This window comes from Drosophila nasuta, chromosome 2L (assembly GCF_023558535.2).
Source record: "Drosophila nasuta strain 15112-1781.00 chromosome 2L, ASM2355853v1, whole genome shotgun sequence".
NCBI lineage: Eukaryota > Metazoa > Arthropoda > Insecta > Diptera > Drosophilidae > Drosophila > Drosophila nasuta.
In genome coordinates, this window is record NC_083455.1 from 19,808,413 (window position 1) to 19,827,510 (window position 19,098).

Consider the following 19,098-nt stretch of genomic DNA (forward strand, 5'->3'; position numbering starts at 1 on the left):
ATTAAAACTCGAACACGAAAATCTGATATAAATTCGAAACTCACCTGCTGCTTGTTTTTTCCATAGTACAACGCAAGAGCGCCGTTAATCCGCCGAAACCAATGCGACCGCTGTACTGGACGCGCATTGTGACAAATGTGCCGCCAGTGCCGCGTCCGCCATCGGTGGCCAACTCCACGGACAGCACAGATAACAGCGGCAGTTCGCCGGAGGAGACGCCAAGCACAGCCACAACGCCAGCAGCCACAGCTACAGCATCATCAGCAGCAGCAGCAGTTACGGCAACACCAGCGGCAGCTGCGCCATCCAAAGAGATTTGGACGGAGATCGATGAGACGCCGCTGGATAATATCGACGAATTTACAGAGCTTTTCTCCCGCCAAGCAATTGCACCCGTTAGCAAACCCAAGGAACTGAAACCCAAGCGGGACAAGTCGATTAAAGTGCTCGACCCAAAGCGTTCACGCAATGTGGGCATCTTTGCCAGAAGCTTGCATATGCCGTCCATAGAGATTGAGCATGCCATTTACCAGGTGGACACCTCAGTCATTAGCCTGGAGACGCTGCAACAAATCAGTCATATACGTGCAACCGAGGAGGAGCTGCAACGCATCAAGGATGCTGATGGCGGCGACATTCCACTCGATTATCCCGAACAATTTCTCCGCGACATTTCCCTCATCTCGATGGCCAGTGAACGCATCTCCTGCATTGTCTTTCAAGCCGAATTCGAAGAGTCTGTGACGCTGTTAGTGCGCAAACTAGAGACGGTTTCTCAGCTCTCGCGACAACTTATAGAGAGTGAAGATTTAAAGCTCGTTTTCTCCATCATATTAACGCTGGGCAACTATATGAATGGTGGCAATCGACAGCGTGGCCAAGCAGATGGCTTCAACCTCGATATACTCGGCAAACTGAAGGATGTCAAGTCCAAGGAGTCGCATACCACGCTGTTGCACTTCATTGTGCGCACGTACATTGCGCAGCGACGCAAAGAGGTGCTCAGTCTGTTCAATATGAAGTTGCCTATACCGGAGCCGCCGGATGTGGAGCGTGCAGCGCAACTGGACTTTGATGAGGTGCAGCTGCAGATCAAGGAGCTGCACAAGAAGCTAACAGGTAAGAGAGAGAGAGAGAGAGAGAGAGAAAAGGGGGGATTTAAGTAAAAAAAAATTGAAATTGCTATTTAGTGTATACAAGCCAAGTTTGACTCTATCCCTCCTTAAAAACGCCTCAATTTCAAAGACCTACATTTTTGTTGTGAATAACACTTAATTTAAAAATTGCTTAAAATCGAAAAATAATCTTAGACAATTTCATTCTCAAATCGCTTATCTGAATAACATAAAATCGTTTTTTATTAATTTCTAAAAGTTAACATTGGGTATTTCATAGCGGACACTAGCATTTTAGCTTGCTCAACCAGTTGCAGCGATGCCCCTAATTTTAACAGCGCTGTTATTCAGCTTTCGAGGTTGCTGTTAACAGTCTATGTTCTGTTCTGTTAAGTTACATGAAGCTGTTTTAAGTACAGTTTTAGTAGCTCTGAAGAAGTTGAGCATTTCAAACTGTAATTGTCTGCAGCTATCACATTTATTAATGGGATCCCAATATTTTCACTTACAGCTTGCAAACAGACCACAGCACAGGTGCTCAACGCATCCAGCGGCAGCATTCAGGAGCCCTTCAAATCCAAAATGCAGGAATTTACAGCAAATGCCGATAAATCGGTGGCCAAGCTGCATCAGCTCCTAGACGAATGCCGTGATCTCTTTCAGGAGACAATGCGTTTCTATCACTTCTCACCCAAAGGTTGCACTTTAACCCTGGCACAGTGTACGCCCGATCAGTTTTTCGGTTACTGGACGAATTTCACCAACGACTTCAAAGACATTTGGAAGAAGGAGTTGGCAATATTGGAGAACGAATTGTATGTCCAGCACCTTAGAGCAGGATTTTGAAATATCCGCTAATTTGATTTATTTTTTTTTCGTTGCAGTAAATTGAAAAACATGAAAAAACATGCACAGGCTGAAAATCGTCGCAATAGCTGCGCTACCACGGCGCAGCCAAAAAGGCTTTTGTACAAGGAGCGCATGGTGCTGCGACGCAGCCAAAACTAGTTGTTAGTCCAAATTAGCTTTAGTTCTTTCCGTTTTTTAAGCTTAATAAAAATTTACGAAAATCCTCGCACTCGCGCACTGTTCGAACTTTTAAACTTTTTTTTCACCGCCGAATTGAAAAATTGGCTCCAAAATTTTTATAACCGTTATGTACAACACTACAAAAAAATTAATCGGCCAACCACCACAAAGATGTTATCGAACATGCCTTTTTGAGTACACACATGCTGCAAACTACGCATCTATATTTTTTAGTATATTTGAAAATTCGCTTTGCGGTCACACACGCTTGATTGTTTGGCAAACTGGCGGGCCACACCACAACAATAATAATAATAAACAAAACGTTGAAATTATTAAAATGTCACATCCGAATACAACGCGACGCAAGCATGTGCTCAAGGAAATGATGGAGGACGACTACTCGCTGCCCACCGAGCAGCAGCAAATTGTGCGAGTCATCAGCAGTCGCGGCAACAATTTACACGAGGTCGAGGCGCCTTCACCGGACGCCGAAAACTTTCTGGGTTAGTACGAATCTTGTTGTCATTGATTACTTAATAAAGATTTTTATATATCTGTAGTTTCCATGCCCAACAAGTTTCGCAAGAATGTGTGGGTCAAGCGCGGCGATTACATTCTCGTGGAGCCCATCGAGGAGGGCGACAAAGTCAAGGCAGAGATCTGCAAGATTCTCACTCCCGAGCACATTAAAGAGTACTCAAAAGCGGGCATTTGGCCAGAGCGATTTACTAAGAAATCAGCCGGATTACCCGTAAGCAATGCTTCAGATAGCGATTCAGATGACTCCTTGCCGCCCAACACAAATCGTCCTGCCCACCAACAAGAAGACGAAGAAACGGAGTCGGATTCGGACTCTGAAGATACCAGCGATTGAAGACTTGCAGTGCAACATTTGGTTTTTTGTGCATTACAAAAGTTTAGCTATGTATATTTTTTTTAACCGCAAACTGTTGTTTTTTCCTCTCAAATTGTTGTAACAAAAAGAATTGGTGTCTTTACTACATACATAATAATAATTAAAATATGGAACCAAAAAATACAACTACATTAATAATTGTTTTTTTTGCGGCTGCTGTTTGTAACTAAAATTCGCTTGCAAAAGCTACCAAAGCCTAAGAATATTTTTTGTTTATGCGCGCTTGAGATCTGTGCTTATAAAGCGTCCATTTTCAGTGAGGATTCAATTTAACTGAACTTCTTCCTGTTCAATGTTTTCCTTCGATTCGTCAGCATCTTCTGCAGTTCCTGTTGCCGCTGCCTCGCCTGCAATTTTGGCAGTCTCCAGCAAGGCATCATGCTTCGATTCCAGTGCCAATGTCGATGGTCTTGGTTTCGTAAAGGGGAAATTACTTAAATCTTCCAGCTGAGGCGTGTGCACAGCAATCAAATCCGTTTGCGTTGAGCTGCTGTCGCGCAATTCCACGCCTGACGATTGCTGATCGGTGGCCTCGTCGCATTCCGAGGAGCTGTTGATTTGTTTGCGCAACGCATCCTGTGGCAGATTGCACACCATGGTCAGGCAGTTGACAATGGTGCCAATGGAGCTTTGCAGCTGTTGCACCTGGTCAGTTAGGATTGTGCAACGCTTGGCCAAATCGTTGACAACAGCTGCCGAGTTCTGATCAAGACACAATTGTCCTTGACTGCCTTGGCTGCCATCTGTTGTTGTTGTTGTTGGTGTCTCCTCTGGCAGTTGCTGCTGCTCGCTGCCTGCTTTGGCATCCACTTGCATTGTGGAGACTTTTTTCCAGAGCGCATTGATGGCCTGCATCTGCAGCTGTTGGATTTTGCGTTCGTTCTGCAGTTGCGCCTTGGTCAGCTGCATGTCCTTATTAAGTTTGCTAAAACGAAAGTGAATTAGAATGGGAGTTTCATTTGTCAACAAACAAGGAACCAATTAAGAATGACTCAAGAACATAGCTTGAGTTAAGTCTCAAACCAGAGCATTTCAAACCGAGCTTAAGGAAGATACTATGGTTCATAGTTCATATTTAATAATGCAAGAAGTTCTTTCAAGAAGCCAACTTTAAACTTACTCAATGTATTCGTGTGTGCGCTGTTTGTGCAGCTTCTCGGCAATATCTTTGGTTTTCTTGCGTGTATGATAACCTCGCCACATCTTCTGTATGGTCACCGCCGATGACTCCGTCACATGCTCTATCAGCCGATCCGCACAGTTAAGATTATTGTTCTCCAGCAACTGCTGCTGTTGATGCTGTTGTTGTTGCTGTGTACGTTGTGCTGCCATTTTACGAATCGTGCGCAACTTTTCAATGTTGATCTGCTCGCCATCATCATCGGTGCTAAAGCCACTGGCATCTGTAGCATTGCCCTGCAACATTGTGGCAACCGCTGGCATGGGTTGAGGTTGCTGCAGCTGCGAGCTACGATCGGTTTTGCGTGGACTGCTCGTGGGACTTTGCATGCGACGTAGTTGAGGACTGCGCACACGTGGCAAATTCAATTTGTTGTCTATTGTTGATGAGTATGGGGAGTATGGAAAACATTAGAATTTTGTTTCGATTAACTGCTTAGTCCAGGCTACCTTTGTTTTTGTTGCCTTTGGTTTTGTGCAGCTGCTGCGCTGCTGCTGCTGATGTGACCGTCACACGCTGGGCAACGGCGGCGGGACAAACGTCAGGACTCATCAGAGTCTCGGGCACCGGCACCATTTTCGAGGCGGCAGCCAAAGGACCGCCCAAAGGTGCTTGACCAATGAAAGTTTGCTCTGCAAAAGCAAGATGAACATTAATAGGTGAGTAAGCGACCGAAATAGACACTTCACTGGACCACTTCAAGTTACTTTTAAAGTGAAGAGCCTGCAATCTGTAAAACAATTATCTTACCATTATAAGGATTAGGAGTTATGTTGCGCGGCGTCGACTCTGTGGAGTTGTAGGTCTTCGTATTAACGCTGCTCGACATGCCAGACATGCTGCTAGCCAGCGAGAAGTTATCGCCATCCCCGTTCTTAATATTCTCAATCAACGATGTGCTCATCTGCAAGCCATGATGATTAACGATGCCATTATCAGTGCTACTCAAACTGTTGTTGCTGCTATTGCCATGATAGCTGTTCACCATGGATTCCGGCGAACCCTGACGTCCGCTCAAACGTGAAACTAGAATAAAATGATTCAAAATTTAATACGTATTTTTATAATTAAGGTGTTTTTGCTTACAGCGTGGCGACTGTATGCGACTTGTGGGCTTCTTGCGATGCGCCGATGGCGATGTGCTCGCCGAACTCTGCGCATTGTCCATGATCTCCTCCTGCAGCTGACGCTGATGATGCTGCGCCTTGCTCAGTATCAAACGCAGCTTGCGATCGTGCTCATTCTCCAACGCTTTGCCAAACAGTGGACACACTGAACTCAAGTATTTGGCTAAAGCGGCCTGTTCGCCCACACGAAACTGTCGTCCGCGTCCTTGACTATACAACCATTCGGCTTTCAAGCTCTCAATGGGATCCACAACGTAGCCATCGATGAACTTTAAGCTCATGCACCAGTTTAACACAAAAGGACGATGATCAAAGCCACTAAATTAAGAAAGGTTAAAAAGATTTTCCATAACAAGATAAACTCAGCCACTTACTCCACGCTATTTGCCATTGTGACACAGGGATTGTCAGTGATGGAAAAGCTGAGCAACTTGCTCAGATGCGACAACGTACAAATCTCATTCAGATCATTGATGCTATTCTTGGCCAGTGTCAAGGTCTCCAGCGAAGCGGGCAAATATTTGTCACACTGACGCAAATGCGTCAAACGATTGCCATGCAAATTGAGTTCGCGCAGCGATCGCAAGTAGGACATATCCGAGATGCTGCCAATGCTATTGTCCGCCAGATTAAGGGACTCTAGCAGCACATTCGTATTGAGATGTTCGATGGTCTTGATGTTGTTGCCCTCTAGATTTAGTTCACGCAAATGCACGCATTCCTTTAGACCCTCAATGGAGAGTATGCCATTGAAGGAGAGATTCAATTCACGCAAGCAATGCAAACGACAGACGCCAAACATGCGCAGCAATTGATTGCGGCTCAAGGATAACTAAGGGAAAAAAGGACAAACGCAGTTATGTAAAGTCGTTTAGTGTGTTAAATAATTCATATGTCACCGTTTCGATTTTCAAATACGAATCAATGTTGTCAATCTTCTGCAGCTCATTGTCGTCCAGTATAAGTTTGCGTATATTCTGGGCATCATCCTGCTTTGGCACCTTCTTCAGTTGCTGCTTGCAAAGATTTAGCGTCTGCTTTTCGTTGCAGCTCTCGTCGCCTGCCAAAGAGAAAGGGGGGTAGTGAGCGAGAGTGAGAGGGCAATGTAAACACTGAATGAAGTCATCGTCTGTGTAATGGCAGGTGTAGGAAGAAGCGAGAGGGGGCGACTGGCACCCACCCTCAAAAGTAGGCTGCAAAATTGCAATGCACACGCCATGCACAAAAAGCTCGACGTCAAAAAGACGCCAGGAAGCAGTATTTCCTATTTATAAAATGCCACAATTTAATTGCTTACCGCTCATTTTGTTAGTCCACACGTAATTGCTGCAGTTTGTTAACTAATACGAGCGTCAGCTTAGCCAATTGACAGCTTGCGACATTGGCGTCCAGCGAAACGAAGAAAAATCAATGTTTGGGAATGCGAGCGCCCCCCTCCTTTGAAACCAGGGCTGCAGCGATAACATTTGCGTAGGACTGCTAACAACATCAGGTTATTACGCTAAATAAAAAATACTGCTGATAGTGAAAAAAATTATAAATTATTAAAGGCAATTTATTTTTTACAACTACATGAAAATTTAATAGAAACGAATAAAATGCAGCGCAATCACAGAAATAACAACTCATGAAATCGTAACTGGTCACACACTATCAAAAGCAGCACGTACTTGTGGGTATATTTAGTGCATACAATTCAATTAAATTTGGCTGGTCACACACTGTGCACATAACGGCTATTTTCAAAATTTTTACTATTTTGTAAGTAATTTTTTGTGGGTTGTTTAGAATGCATATAAAATATATTTAAATCAATAACTGTTTTTGTCCTAACTGTTCCTTTTCCCATCTCCCACACCTTCTTCATTAGTCGTGTGATTCAGATTATTGCACTTGACTGGCAATTGCTCCAGATCTTCCATCAGACTCATTTGCTCATTGAGTGTTTTCAAGTACATACGCTCCACCTTGCGTACCAAAGGCGAAACCATATCAACGCTAATTCCTCCTAAACTGTTTCCACCATTTATGATTTTCTGCTCAGTTGGCTTTGGGGGTGTTTCCTTAATAGAAATATGCTGTAAATCTTCCGATAAATCCGATCGCTCTAAAGACTGCAGTTTTTTATCTCGTTGCTCCTTTGCTTTATTCAATTTTCGAGTTGTCTCATCGATAATCTCTTGTATCTTAATTTGCGAACAAACCATAGTGCGCAAATGGTCGGCACTCTTACCACTAATTGTCGTCTTTTGCGATTCGCAATCTGAACTTAAAAGATCATCATCCAAACATTTGTTCTTAAAGCGTTCCTCCATCATCTTGCAATGCTCTCGCGCTGACTTCACCAATGGACTGGAATCTTTGTCTTCTAGGTGCAAATGACGCTGAGGCGTCTTTTCAGATTTCTTTCGAAATTTGTCAGTTTTCATAGTGATGTCACTGTCGCTGTCAGCACTGCATTCTAGACCAAAACAAGAATTCTTGTACAGCATCCGATCAACATCAGCTTCATCAGCGACTTTAATCGGTTTGTTATCCTTCTTTTTATTATAGATCGGCCGAGTTTTCGGCGTATTAGTTTTTTGCGAAGCCCAAGGACTTAGCAGCTCCAACGATAGACTTGGGCAGTGATCGGGGGATTGATGCTTCTCCTTAACTACTCGAAGACAAGGTTGGGGTTTTGTTTTGAAGTCTGCAGCTCTGACTGCGTGGCCTCCTCTCTCACGCTCCTTGTCCTTCTTCTCGACCAAAGGCGGCAGTTGATGCGCATGACGTGGCTTCGGTGTATAACAAGAGACAGAGGAACAAGGACTACGCGCATCCTGCGAAGAACCAGAACACTTGGCTTCCGAAATTCTAGCTGAATACTCGAAATTCTCTGCCTTCCCATTCGTTGATCGATGACAAGGAGGCTTCTGTGACTCAGGCCGATCCTTGCGGCATATGCACATTGGATCCTTTTTGTAAGGAGTCGCCGGCATTGGTGGTGGCCTCATCTTTGACTCGTTTCTATTTTCACTGCGATGCTCTTTCTACAAGCAATTTCAAGTATAATGCAAAAGATACTCTTCAATAGCCGCACTTACCTCGTGACTATGACTATGTTTTTGGTGATGTTCAAGGTAATGGTTGCACTTCTCCATTGTTAAGAATAAATGTCCTCTCTCACTCTTTCTGTGTTTCTCAATTCAATATTAAATATTATAGCATACTAAAATCAGTTTAGTTTTGTCAAAACAACATAGATTAAATTCTCCATGTTTTAGTAATTTTATTTATATTATATATTTAAAAAAAGTTATCAAAAAATAAAATTGAGGTCCTGAAAAGAATCGATAATGATAAGGATAAGGATTTAAGCACGTTCATCAGAAAAATATCTCGCCAGCTCGATATCTTACGACATAATCGAGACTCGATTGTCATCTATAGCGTAAGTGTCTTCTAGGAATGTAGAAATGACGACCTACTTCTTGGTTGCCATAAGCCAACACGTTCCTTGATGCATCCACCATTTGCTGAGTTGGAGGTTACAATGGTGGAAGTGCCGGGTTGTTCACCTGCGATTCTGATACAGGTGCTACTTTTATGACATCCATGTATTCTTTAAACTATTCTGTTCTTATATGTACTAATTAATATTAATATAATTTATTGGAAATTTAATGACGTCTCTATGATTGAACAGTACAAAGTAAAATCTAAATTAAAAATTGCATATTTAACTAAGCCAACTGTAAGATAAATTATGCTTTATCTGAGCTTACAACTATTCCAGAGAATGGTTCAGGTCGCAGGTCCTATGAGGAGCTTTTCTGATTCTAGTCTTGCTATTTTATCCGCAGCATTATTTTCTACAATATTGTTATACCCTGTAACCCACCTCAGAATGAGCTATGTGTGTGATTTTATGATTTTATAGCTACTACATATATTCGCTAGCTATGTATATTCGATTTCAAATCTTTTCCCAGATATTGTAAAAACAATACAACAAAATAATAACACAAATAAAAAGAAAACATTAAACATTTCAAAAGTTGTGCAAATAACAATAAAGTTATTCTTGTTTATTACAAAACCGTATTTTATTTGATCATTCTTTTTTATATTCGATTGAATTCAGAAAGTTGTTAGCAGTGTATATATATCATTTACAGCCATAGTCGCCATGTCACTTGGTATCCTTTAGCTTATGTCTGTTGCCTGGATTGCTGCCAGGAATCTGCTGACGAAAATGAGCCCATTCATTCTGATAGTAATGATATAAGGCCACCGGATCGCTCTGTGGATTCCTTGCCTTATGCTTGGACTGGGCACGAACTAAAAAGTAAATAAGAAATCATAAGCAACGAATAACTATTAAGAATTTCTTTTATATACCCAAAGCTGTAGAGCGGCCAATGCTGCGAGTACGCGAAGATTTGCGTAACTTGGAACGACTTTTTGTGGCATTTGTTCGATCCTGTTTGGGATCGGATTCATCACTGGATGCAGCTCTATTAATTTCCCTCGGATGCTTGCGAGTCTTACTGCGACTGCGACGTTTACAATCCAAACCAGTTGCTCCAGGCGGCTTTTTTGCGGTGTCGAGCGACAGTTTCTGTTGCAAAACGGACGCCAAGTTCAAGGCATCCTCTGTGCCCTTTTTTCTGCCACCAGCTAGACGCTCCAAGTCCTGACCAACGGCAGCGGCAACAGCAGCATTCTCCTTGTCCCGACTGTCGCCGCCTAGTTTAGCGCGTGAGCTGACGGTGTCCCGTTTATGCAGACTGCTGAAATGGTCTTCCTTCGAGTTCGTCGCCAAGCGTTCATCATGTTTGATAAGCTTTCGGAGGTCTGCAGCAAACAAAGCGATATTTACATTAATACACATCATTTTAAATGGATTGAACAAAGAAAAATTGAAACGTTTCAACTGATGTGTGAAATGAAAAGCAATATATACCACATAGAATATATAGTTTAATTGCATGTTTAATGTTTTCTCTTTGTTTTTAGTTTTTTTTTCTTTACAATTGCTTTTGGTTTTATGTTTTCGTAGTTTTCTCATTTTTATTTTACAATAGCTTGAGCATCAATGTTGATATATTTATATAGAATTTATTTCTCGAAACAAATTTGTTGGTAAACTAAAGGTAATGTCGTTATTATAATGGTAAGATTTTAGTTGTGTTTTTGTTTTGGGGATACTCAACTAAGTGGCGAATTAAAGGGTATGGAATTTCTCCTAAACTAAAATTATACTATGCTTATTTTACGTATGTAGTGTAGTTTAGTTTTTCCTTTTTTTCATGTTTTGCATTTCAATTTGATGCTAATTATGTGTGTGTACAACAACAAATGAGAGAGAATGTGCCATTTACAGAGGTGCAACAATTGTGCGATAGATGATGAATGAATGAATATGCTGATGTATATTTTGATCCTCGTGTTGAACGGCTTTACAATTGTGTGTATGTGTGTGAGTGTGTGACATATTAAAACTAAACACATTGGCTTATTAATGATAATAATGGCTGCTGCTTGCAACAATGAGTGACGATGATGAAGATGATCAGCGACGATATCGAAAGCGACGAAATGGCGCACGCAATCGCCGGCAAGTGACACGCACCTCCTTTTTCAGGAACTGCGATATGGCCAGAGATTTAACCGCTGCCGTCGCCGCCTCCGCTGCACAACTGCTCGCCGCCTTGCCATTGTTGGGCGGCGCATATTTGCTAATGTCAAACTTGTGCTTGGTGGGCGTCAAATGCTGATGCTGATGCTGACAATGCTCCAGTGAATCGCCTGCCTGTGTATTGCTAAGATCCATATCGGTCTCTAGGCCATCCGACGACACCGTAAAGATGTCCGAATTATCGCCTAGTTTCTCGCTGGGTGATATGCAACTCCCTAGACTGCCGTTCAACTGGGGCGTTCGATGACGCGGCTGTCGAGTGCTCGGCGTGGATGTGGTCACATTCAGGCAGAAGCCATTGCTCGTTTGTAGGGTCAACAGCCGTTGCTCCTCCTTCGCCGGACTCTGCTCTGCAGTCTTGGCAAGCGAATCACGTTTTGTGGTCGGCGATTTCGATTTGAGGCGCGACTTGCTGAGATTTTGTAGTGTCAACTGTTGTTCGTGAGTGGTTGTTGTCGTTGACACTTCCTCATCACCATAGGCATCTTCATAGACATCTTCCTCTTCCTCTTCGTCATCCTGCTCTTCCTCCGGTTCGTCCTCCTGATCATCCTGCTCTTCATCTTCCTCTTCGTCTTCATCCTCCTCGACATCGGCATCGGTGGCTTCAATTTCCGCCTCATCATTTTGCTGTTCCTCCACTGAATCGGCCATTGTCTCATCATCATCCTCGTCGCTGGCTGCTGCGGCCTCCTCCTCTTCCGCCTCTATTTCCTCGTCGTCGTCGTTACCCAGCTGTTCATCCACATCGGTGGCCGGTGGCGTCATTACCACATCCTCGCGTGCACTCTGCTCTCCATCATCATCATCGCCATCAGCTTTGCCATGGGCAGCACTCTCATCATTGTCGTCATCGTCTTGCTCCTTGTTGATCTCCTTTTCAGCCACTTTTGTCGTCGTCGTCGCCGTTGTTGTTGTCGTCGCCGTGGTTGTTGTCTGCTCCTCTTCCATTTCAAGCGGCTCCTGCTTGACACGTTGCTGCTGCTGCTTTGCATCGTCAAACACTCCCAGCTCGTGAAAATTGATCGGCGCATCATCATTGTGGGGCAGTGATCTTGCAGCACGACGTCGCTGGACACGCGGCCAACCTGTGCGATTCGATTTGAGGCACTTGCGCTTCCGCTGATAGCTGCTAAACAAGTTCAGTCGACTATTGCGCCGGCAACCCGTGCGCACAGCAAACTCATCGTCATCCCCACTGCCTCCGCTGCCAGCAAGCAGATCGCACAAATCGAATTCGCTGGTGAAACAATCTGTTGGCGGCGGCGTCTGCACAACATCATCACGCAACTCCACATTGGATTCCGGTTGCTGTTGTTGCTGCTGCTGATGCTGTTGCACCTCATCGTCCAGTTGCAGATCGTAATCACGGCCAGTTAGCTCGAGATATTTGTCAATTTGCCAGGCAATCAACATGGGACTCACATACTGCATGCTGGCATCCAAAGCCTTCAATGCGCTGCCCTCCATCTCGTACTCGAGCAATCCCTTCTTGCTGGGCAACTTCCGTATACCCGGCAGCAACTGTTGATGCGACTGCTGCTGCTGTTGTTGTCCCGACGTTGTCCCCCTGCCGCCCGTCGTCTTCATGCCCAACTGGCGTCGCTTTCGCTTGCCCAGCAACGTTGAGGTTGTCTTTGTCGCCGTTGTTGTTGTGCGTCGCGAATAACTCAAAGTGTTGGCCATATTCACCTCATTGTTGTTGTTGCTGTTGTTATTGTTCGCCGGACGACGACAACGCGCTGGCGTCGTCCGTTCCGCAGCTGGAGTTGTTGGCGTTGGCACGCTGTCGTATTTGTTTTGGCCGCGACGCATGCGCTTCACAGTCTCACTGATCTCGGTGGCAAAGCGCAGCTCCTCCACAGGCGTCGCTGCTTGCGAGCGCGTCTTGTGCGGCGTCACAGCTTCCACCAATTCCTGCTTAATCGGCTTCTTTACCGCAACTGGCGGCGGGGGCGCCGTCGTCGCCGGTGGTGGTTCCTCTGCCTCCGAGTTGGTTTTACTCTGTGAATCCTGCCGCTGGCGAATGATGCAACTGACCAAGGCCAGCGTCGAGGCGTGTTCTCGCGGCGATTTGCGCGGCGGCAGATCAACAACTCGCGCCAACTGCTTGTTGATGCTGCTGCTCTTTTGGCTGCAGCTGGTGCTGCTCGTGCTGCTCTGCGTGGAGGCGGCACGCACACGCTCCACCAGCTGACCGCGTTCGCTCAACGGAGCAAAGTCACGCTCCAGCAGCTCGGGGGTGCTCGCCTTGCTATCACATTTGGCTATCGGCACGGCAATGTTGTTGAGTTGTGTCTGCTGTTGGTGTTGCTGTTGCTCCTGTTGCTGTTGATACCGCTGCAGCAGATGCAGCTTCTTGTGCTTGTACATCGAGGATGTTGTCGTCGTCGTTGTCGTTGCCGCCGTCTGATTGCTGTCGGTCTCTGCATCACGCTCCAACTTAATCGGTTGCAACAACGCTTGTGGCTTGCATTCAACCTGCTGCTGCTGTTGTTGTTGCTGCTGCTGACAGATGCTGCAACTGTGTGGCTTGGTGCGCTCCATGGGTATGGGACCCATTTCGTAGGGCAACTTGCGATAACGCGTCGAACCGTAGTAACTATAATAGTGCTCCTCGCCGGCATCTTGGCGCTGAAACACATGATGCCACAACTCCGCACTCGGCGACGTCTCGAATGCATATCGCATTCGCTGCAGACGCACGCTCTTGCTGCAGTCAAACATCTGTTCGCTGCTGGGCGATGTCGCTGCTGCTGCAGCTGCAGCTGTTTTCTTGGCTGGACTTGTTGCTGCTGTTGGAGTTGCTGGCGTTGTCGTTGTGGTGGTTGCTGCTGTTATTAGTTGTGGTTTATTGAGTTTGCTATTTTTAACTGCATTCAGCTTTTGTTTGCCACGTCTGCCACATTTCAGTGGCGTTGCTCGTTGCAACTCGTTGCGACTCGTGCTTAGCGTGAGCCTCGAGAGACGTCGAGCAGCGCGTTCTTCACGTGTGTCAGCAGCACGTTGACTTGTTGCTGGCAGTGATTTGTGCAACTTGCTGCTGGCCACATAATCCTCATCGCTGCCTGACGAACAGCTCGACTCATCATGCGACATCATCTCCTCCACATCTTCCTCTATTTCCACTTCCATTTGCTCCTCCTCCTCTTGTTGTTGCTGTGCTGTTATCAGCTTTTTGTTATTTGTTGTAGTCTGTTCTTGTTGTGGTTGTTGTTGTTGTGGTTGCTGTTGTTCCCCCATCCGATCCTCCAGTTTGTTGCCACCGCGCTGGCGACGCAACTGCAGTTGACTGCTCGTCGTCGCCGCCGTCACAATGGCCGTGGCCATGCGACTGCTCTTTCTTGTGGCCGCCGCTGCCTGACGCGGCTGCTTTAACGGTTGCATTTCCGGCTGGATGGGGGCGTTTGGAAAGCGCTGCTGTTGCTGCTGCTGTTGGTGCTGGTTGTTGCTGCCATTGCTGCTGCTTGTGCTGCCAGTCGATAGCTGTCGCAGCAGCTGCTGCGCCGCAGCAACACCTTTGCGTCTTCTTCCCACAACAGCAGCGCGTCCTTGCACCAATGCTGGTGTTGTTGCCGCACCCGCTCCCGCTGCCAATGCAGCATCCAGCTGCTCCTCGCTGGTGCTATCGTTGGTGCTGTTCGTCGACGATGAAACGCTGTGTTGCCCGCCACGCACAACATCCGACGTTGTCTGGCGATCCACATCCGTCAGGAGCTCGCTGCTGCTTCGCGTTGTCGCTGTGTTGCTCCTGGGGAACATAAAGTTCTCGGCCTCGCCATTTAGTCGTTGCAACTCCGATTGTCGCACCTTCTGGAACTTGACAATCAGCGAGGGTGAATCCAGATTCGTCGTTGCATTGTTAACGCCACCACGACGGACGCGCGGTGGCGTTGCTGTTGCATCGCTGGCCTCCACAACTTTGTACAGCGATGACGGCGGCAACATGGCGCGTATTGGTGGCGACAACACCGAATTGTTAGTTTTGCGACGCGTGGGATTTGTGGGCGTGGCAGCGGTGGTTGTCGCATTGCTGGCGTGCAACTCGAGCAGATTACAAGAAGTTGTCGTCGTCCCTTTCTTTGTGGGCGACACAGTCGTTGCAGCTGGCGTTGGATTGCTTGTTGTTGCTGCTGCTGCTGTTGGAGAATTATTGGGCGTTGTTGCTTGGAACTTTTCAGAGGAATGCTTGCCCTTGGTGATGCGCTTCGATTTCTCGCGCAGCACTGGAGATGGTCGTTGCCTGTTGCTGTTATTGTTGTTGCCACTGCTGAGAGTTTGCTGCAGTGCATCGGCGTCCGTTTGATTGATTGCCGCCTTCAAGCTGAGAGCAAGTGCGCTATCGCTAAGCAGCTCATCCACTTCCATATCGGTGAAAATCTTCTGCTGTTGCTGCTGCTGCTCTCGCTCCTTTTGCTCTTGTTCCGCTTCGCGTTGCAGAAAACCTTTTACGCTGGCCGACACCTCAATGAGCGTATCCAAAGCCACAAAATTGCCCGAGTTCTTGGCAAACAACTCGTGATCCTTGCTCTGCAAATGAATGCTCAGCGTATCGTATTCAATTTTACAAATCTCACAAACGCCACACTGTTTATCACTCGACTCTTTCAGTTCGCGACAATGTGAGCGATCTGGACTTTCGGTTTGTTTTTTGCACGCTTGCAACGCGCTGTGTTGCAATACCACCAATTGTGGCTGCTGTGGCAGTGGCACTGTCTGTTGCTCCTTGTGCTTTTCTTGTTGGCGTTGCGATGTCCGTGAGCCGAGCGACTTGCGTGTCATGCTCTGCTCCAGCAGCTTCGCTTTTGCCTGCAAACGAAATGCGCCGTCGTCGCTGCTCAAATCAATTTTAGGCCACTCCTCGGGCTGCTTCAGCAAATGATAATACGGTCGATGGTTGCGTTTAATGCTCTCGATCTTAATGTAATTGCCCTTCAGCAGTATGTTCGCTGTGCCCGCTGCTGTTGTTGTTGTTGTCACAGCACCTTCCTGCAGATATTGTCGCAACTCGGTCTGAATGCGCCGAAAGAAGCGTAATGCGTATTCCGTTTGCCACACAACGTATGACAGTGATTTGCCCGGCGGCTGTTGGTGCGTCAATTCAATTGCACCTCGCAATGGACTCTGCTGACTTTGCTGTTGTGCTTCGCGCACCCGACTTAGAATTGCGTCGGCGCGCGTTTGGCGAACTTTGCGTGGATAAGAAGTGCTACAGCAGCCATCCTCATTGCCGATCGTTGCTGATGCTTGCGATTGCGGTGTATTTGGTGTGGCCGGTGTTAAAGGTGTTGCAGGTCGTTGTTGATGTTGACTGTGACTGCGGCTATTTGGGGCAACTACAGCGGCAACTGTTGATGATGTTGTGCTTCGCTCTTTGTCGGTTATGAAGTGTGTAATACTGTCGTTGAGAAAGAACTCGAGGTTGCCGCCAAGCGCTTTTATTTCGCTCTCTATGCGCTTGGTTAACTGATGATCGCGTATGTCCAAATAGAACTTGAAATGGCAGAGTGGACGCTTGCTCTTGATCACCTTTACTTTAGAGCGCTGCGGTGGCTGTGAGTGAGGCTGTGGCTCTGGTTGTGGCTGCTGTTGATGCTGTTGTTCAGGAGTTTCCCTTCTTGTTGTTGTGGCTGCTGTTGTTGAAAGTTTGCTGTTGATAGCACTTTGCTTATCCAAATGCGGTTGCATACCTTTAGGCGCAAATAAGCTGATGCATTTAGGAGAACGAGAGAGAGAGAAAGAGATATAAGCAAATTGAGATAGAGTTAGTTTAAATTGTTTTTATTGCACTTAGCCTACGGACAGCAGCCAACAAACCAAAAGCTTCACACAGCATCCATTTAACATATTTCCATTTGTTTTCTTGATTATTCACGTGCATTCATTTGTTTTTCTTCTTCATATTTAATAATCAACATAACATAAAATTGATGTGCTTTAATTATTTAAAAACTACACAACACATAAATAATAAACGAAAACCGGCGTCGCAGGCAACACATATTTAATAAAAGCGTTGCCACACTTTATATATTAGAAACAAATACATACATGGTGTGCTATCGAATGAAACTATCGATTTCTACACACTCAAAACAACTACAAGGCAAAGAGAAAGGATGAGGATAGAAATAACAAATTCGAGACCGGCAGTGTTGCTGGCAATTTATATCGATTAGAAAATCGATAACTGCTGCCGCGCCAACAATAACAACAGCTGTGTAGTCAACAACGAATTGGAACCGGATAAATTAAAATACGAAAATAAGTTGAAGAAAACAGACAAACCAACAGAAAATAAAAAAACAAAACGAGTTCACATTGCACACTCGTATGTAAGACATTCATACATTGTTATGTTGTCCGTTACGAGCGCACCACACACACTGCATGCGCAGCACAAACACACACATGCGCTCCACACACATACATATAAGCGTACATACAAATGTGTGTACAGGGTTGAATAGCAGGCAGCCATGTCAACAGCAGCAAAGCAATAACAACCACGAGTCGAGAGTCGAGTCGTCGACCGTTTGGTTAACAAAATGAGCCGCACACGTTTATTTTACCTACATACGTACACATATGTACTTATATACAAACACATATGCTTGCACGTCTGTCTTGTAGATTATTGGCAGCTGGCTCGCAATGTAAAGATGTTGCCTCATTTGCAACAACAACACTAAACTACGTGATATTGTAGTATGGTTTTTTGTTGCTTAAAATTCACCACAGCAGACCAAGTAAAGCAACCGCCACCGTCAGAGAGTGGAGTGGAAAAAAATGGATAACAAATAAGAGACGACAACATGAACGTCGAGAGCAAAGCAAAACCAAAAAACACGAAACGCACAATTTCAAAGCGCGCACACACACAGATGCAAACGTGTATGACCGTGTAATGTACTGTTATATGTGTGCTCGTGAGAGCTAGGGATGCTACTATCGAAGCTTTTCTTGTTTAATTTTTTTAAATATGCTTATTGGTAATACTTATACGAGGTTATTCCAATAAATACGTTTGTTTTGCTCAACTTGAATTTATATCAGCATATATCGACCGAATCATCGTTATTTTTACATCACTAGCATGAAGTTTTAGATGGCGCTGCCAGACTGTCAAACACAATAAGTTTACGAGTTTCGGCATTTATACATACAAATGTATACGCGTCCATATGTGTGTCTATGCCATGGAGAACCCGAAACATGACCACACTTATATACACACACATTACTCGCACGCACACACACAAGAGCAGAAAGTGCCGTGAGGCCCATCGGCCAACACAGTGTGTTGTTGTTGTATTTGGCGTTGCTTTGCTCTAAAACGCCTGCAATTGAATGTGTATATAACACAAAGCACACTCACACTCGCACTCTCAGCTGTGTATGTGTGTGTAACCTCAAGTACACAACAAAGCGCTGTGGCAAATTTTGTTCGTTATTTCTTTCTGCTGCTGCTGCTATTTACAATTTGCGAGTAATACTCGTTTTTCTCATTCGTCGTCGACGCCGTTGTGCTTTTCTCGTACTTAAAAGCGAACAAAAAATGGTGACGAATCGTTTCGTAAAATTTGTGCGAAAATAGAAATAAACTTGCATGTAAAACAAATCAACAAATCTTTCAAATGCTTATTGCACACAACACGCATACATACATATGCCCATATACTTTGTATGTATAGGTGTGTATATGTGTATATGCAATGGCGGGAACTGCTTTGCTGCCTTTGGTTGTTGGATAGTTTCAAAAAGGGGGATAGGGCTGAGGTCGGGGAGTCTTACCTTTTAGAAATTCACGTAGTTGTTCGGCGGATATATTTCTATAACCCAATTCATTTAGGTGCTGGAGTATGGCCCTTGCATCCAATGGCAAATGTGACATTTTTTCAGCACAAGCATTTACTGTATTGTATTTTTGTTTTTCTTTTTTTGTTGTTTCGACTCTTGTTTGTATTTATATTTGAGCGCACACACACACACCAATACCACTACAATTTGAATTCCGTTTCTCCTTGTTTTTGTTGTTGCTCTGT

The 19,098-nt window shown here is 45.2% G+C and overlaps 5 protein-coding genes across 12 annotated transcripts in view; 2 read left to right on the forward strand and 3 right to left on the reverse strand.

The window, feature by feature from the left end:
- The window catches only part of LOC132783575 (protein cappuccino), a 31,565-nt gene extending 29,372 nt beyond the window's left edge, over window positions 1-2,193 (forward strand). For all 6 annotated transcript variants that reach the window (XM_060788823.1, XM_060788827.1, XM_060788826.1 and 3 more), the window contains 3 exons: window positions 67-1,119; window positions 1,627-1,930; window positions 2,000-2,193. In XM_060788823.1, coding sequence (XP_060644806.1) covers window positions 67-1,119; window positions 1,627-1,930; window positions 2,000-2,123 — 1,481 coding nt within the window. In that variant the 3' untranslated portion in view covers window positions 2,124-2,193. The remainder of the gene's footprint in view (window positions 1-66; window positions 1,120-1,626; window positions 1,931-1,999) is intronic.
- A 16-nt stretch (window positions 2,194-2,209) lies between these two features.
- On the forward strand, window positions 2,210-3,192 carry LOC132783579 (probable RNA-binding protein EIF1AD). Its single transcript, XM_060788832.1, has 2 exons — window positions 2,210-2,650; window positions 2,708-3,192. The coding sequence occupies exons 1-2, from the start codon at window positions 2,272-2,274 to the stop codon at window positions 3,019-3,021; spliced, it is 693 nt and encodes a 230-aa protein (XP_060644815.1). The 5' UTR covers window positions 2,210-2,271; the 3' UTR covers window positions 3,022-3,192.
- Window positions 3,193-3,201: 9 nt separating this feature from the next.
- On the reverse strand, window positions 3,202-6,816 carry LOC132783577 (centrosomal protein of 97 kDa). Its single transcript, XM_060788829.1, has 8 exons — window positions 6,668-6,816; window positions 6,270-6,430; window positions 5,745-6,202; window positions 5,330-5,688; window positions 4,994-5,269; window positions 4,693-4,875; window positions 4,184-4,619; window positions 3,202-3,988 (listed from the first exon to the last, which is right to left on the reverse strand). The coding sequence occupies exons 1-8, from the start codon at window positions 6,672-6,674 to the stop codon at window positions 3,328-3,330; spliced, it is 2,541 nt and encodes an 846-aa protein (XP_060644812.1). The 5' UTR covers window positions 6,675-6,816; the 3' UTR covers window positions 3,202-3,327.
- A 79-nt stretch (window positions 6,817-6,895) lies between these two features.
- Window positions 6,896-8,642, reverse strand: LOC132783578 (uncharacterized). The gene is made up of 2 exons (XM_060788830.1): window positions 8,457-8,642; window positions 6,896-8,402 (listed from the first exon to the last, which is right to left on the reverse strand). The coding sequence occupies exons 1-2, from the start codon at window positions 8,511-8,513 to the stop codon at window positions 7,200-7,202; spliced, it is 1,260 nt and encodes a 419-aa protein (XP_060644813.1). The 5' UTR covers window positions 8,514-8,642; the 3' UTR covers window positions 6,896-7,199.
- A 1,316-nt stretch (window positions 8,643-9,958) lies between these two features.
- LOC132790179 (protein chiffon) lies at window positions 9,959-18,940 on the reverse strand. 3 transcript variants are annotated; one of them, XM_060798675.1, is made up of 3 exons: window positions 18,848-18,940; window positions 10,988-16,760; window positions 9,959-10,209 (listed from the first exon to the last, which is right to left on the reverse strand). In XM_060798675.1, exons 2-3 carry the CDS (start codon window positions 16,739-16,741, stop codon window positions 10,102-10,104), a joined length of 5,862 nt encoding a protein of 1,953 aa, XP_060654658.1. In that variant the 5' UTR covers window positions 16,742-16,760; window positions 18,848-18,940; the 3' UTR covers window positions 9,959-10,101. The 3 variants fall into 3 exon arrangements, with proteins under 3 accessions (XP_060654658.1, XP_060654735.1, XP_060654809.1); XM_060798752.1 differs by lacking the exon at window positions 18,848-18,940 and adding an exon at window positions 16,871-16,890; XM_060798826.1 differs by lacking the exons at window positions 9,959-10,209; window positions 18,848-18,940 and adding an exon at window positions 16,871-16,890 and having other exon boundaries at window positions 10,316-16,760.
- Window positions 18,941-19,098: the final 158 nt, after the last annotated feature.